We start from the raw sequence: 1,699 nt of genomic DNA, 5'->3' as shown, positions 1-1,699 counted from the left end.
CGGCCAAACCGCCCTTCGAGGGCCATGCCCAGCTCAGACCCAGGCCCTGGCACCCCCGGCATGGTGCTGACAGGGACCCTATGGGGGGTGATGGGGGGGACTGCTGCCTCTGGCTGGTCGTGTCGGAGTCTTTGCAGCTGGTCCGAGGGCGAAGGCAAGGGCAGTGGGCCTGCCCCGCCCCTGCGGGCCTCCCAGCCCGCCACCAGCCAGCTGGAGCTGCGGCCCAAATAGAAACCTATTCTGGGCTCCTCCGTGGATGGGACAGAGGGGGAGGGTGTCCTGCCTAGGCAGGCGGACCGCCAAGCCAGGCGCTGGTCCTGCAGAGATCACAGACCTGCAGCATTGCAAGGTTGCACGGGTTCTTGATGGATCTCCAAGACCAGGGCCCCATGCCTCACAGGTGGGGAAACTGAGGCAGGGAGCTGGGAGGGGCCAGTCCAAAGGCCCATCTACACTAGTCATGAAATCAGCTAGGGCCAGCACTTCTTTAGTCTTGCCGTGCCATTTTAGAAAGCCTTGAACAGATAGGGTAAATGGAGGCATGGGAGGTGAGCCTTGGAGCAATCTGCTGTTGCTAAGTGTCTTAGTCCTAAGATCCGTGTGCTCTAGCCTCCCACAGGGTTCAGATCCAACCAGATTTTGAGCAGATGCACTATAGACGTAGCATCTGCCCCCCGCCCCCGCCTCGGTTCCAGCTGGGGAAACTGAGGTGAGTTGGTAGTGTCAGATCCAGGTCTCACTGTGACATCTCTGCCACCCCAAGGCCCTTAGCTGTTCCCACTCCCCGACCCCTGCTCCACTTGCTAATCTCTTGGCAGAGAGTAGCTGGGCCCTGCTTTTTTGGAGGAAACAGTGCTTTCTTGCCTCTGCTCTCTCCTTGGCACCCCGAAGTTGGCTCCAGCCACCTCACCTCAGTCAAAGTCCCATTCCATCCCTGGTTCTGCAGAGGGCATTACCTGGGCCGCCGGGTAGCCCGATGGGGATGCCTTCCCCGACTGAGCTCCGAGCCAACCGATCCCAGGCTTGGGAATGAATAATGGAAGGGTGGCGCGTATTCAGTTCCTGTGGCACCTGCTCAGCTGCTGCCTCACCTGACTTGCGTGCGGCCCCCCACCCCCTCACCTATCTGTCCCCCCCCATCAGGGCAATGGCTGCCCCCACAGGGAGGCTGACGCAGATGCTAATCGCTAATCTCCAATCTCCTAATGGGCCAGGCTGATCTTGGATGAGCAGATGAGCCGTTCTCCATCTCGGAGCTGACGTCCAGCGTGGGGAAGGAGCAGGGGCACTAGGGCTGCCCCAGGATGAGTGGGGCAAGCCCCTTCCACCCTCTCTGAGCCTCAGTTTTTCCCCTGTTCAGCAGAAAAGAACCAGCCAATTTAGGAATGACTGAGGATCAGAGACCAGCAATGTGGGAAGCTCATGGCTAGTACGAAATGACCTTCTGATACGCCCATTGGCTGATACCCTCGGGTCTGGCCTTGGCTCTGCCACCAGCTGGCTGTGGACTGTGGCTGACCACCTTTCCTCTCTGGGCCTCGGTTTCTCTTAGGCAGTCTACTTCGTGAGGCTGGGGGGGGGGGGGGGGGGCACCTTAATGCTGCAGCCTCGTCGGCTACCAGGGGAGGCATGGCTGAAGCTGGTGACGTGAGTGACACTGCCCAGCCGGGCCAGGGTCCCAGGGCTGCTGACGTGGCTG

At 60.5% G+C, this 1,699-nt stretch overlaps 1 protein-coding gene across 4 annotated transcripts in view; it reads right to left on the bottom strand.

Annotated features, from left to right (window-relative positions):
- The window catches only part of SMTN (smoothelin), a 29,647-nt gene that overhangs the window by 15,683 nt on the left and 12,265 nt on the right, over positions 1-1,699 (bottom strand). The window contains exon 7 of one of the 4 annotated variants that reach the window (XM_006147939.2): positions 1,594-1,699. The exons of the other annotated variants lie outside the window; for them this stretch is intronic. Within the exon in view, the coding sequence (XP_006148001.1) occupies positions 1,594-1,699 (106 nt within the window). The remainder of the gene's footprint in view (positions 1-1,593) is intronic. 4 annotated transcript variants of the gene reach the window in all.

The sequence above is a fragment of the Tupaia chinensis genome, unplaced genomic scaffold (genome assembly GCF_000334495.1).
Source record: "Tupaia chinensis unplaced genomic scaffold, TupChi_1.0 Scaffold000226_1, whole genome shotgun sequence".
Classification (NCBI taxonomy): Eukaryota; Metazoa; Chordata; class Mammalia; order Scandentia; family Tupaiidae; genus Tupaia; species Tupaia belangeri.
The sequence above is the reverse complement of the archived record's forward strand: the minus strand, read 5'-3'. Positions and strand labels throughout refer to the sequence as shown.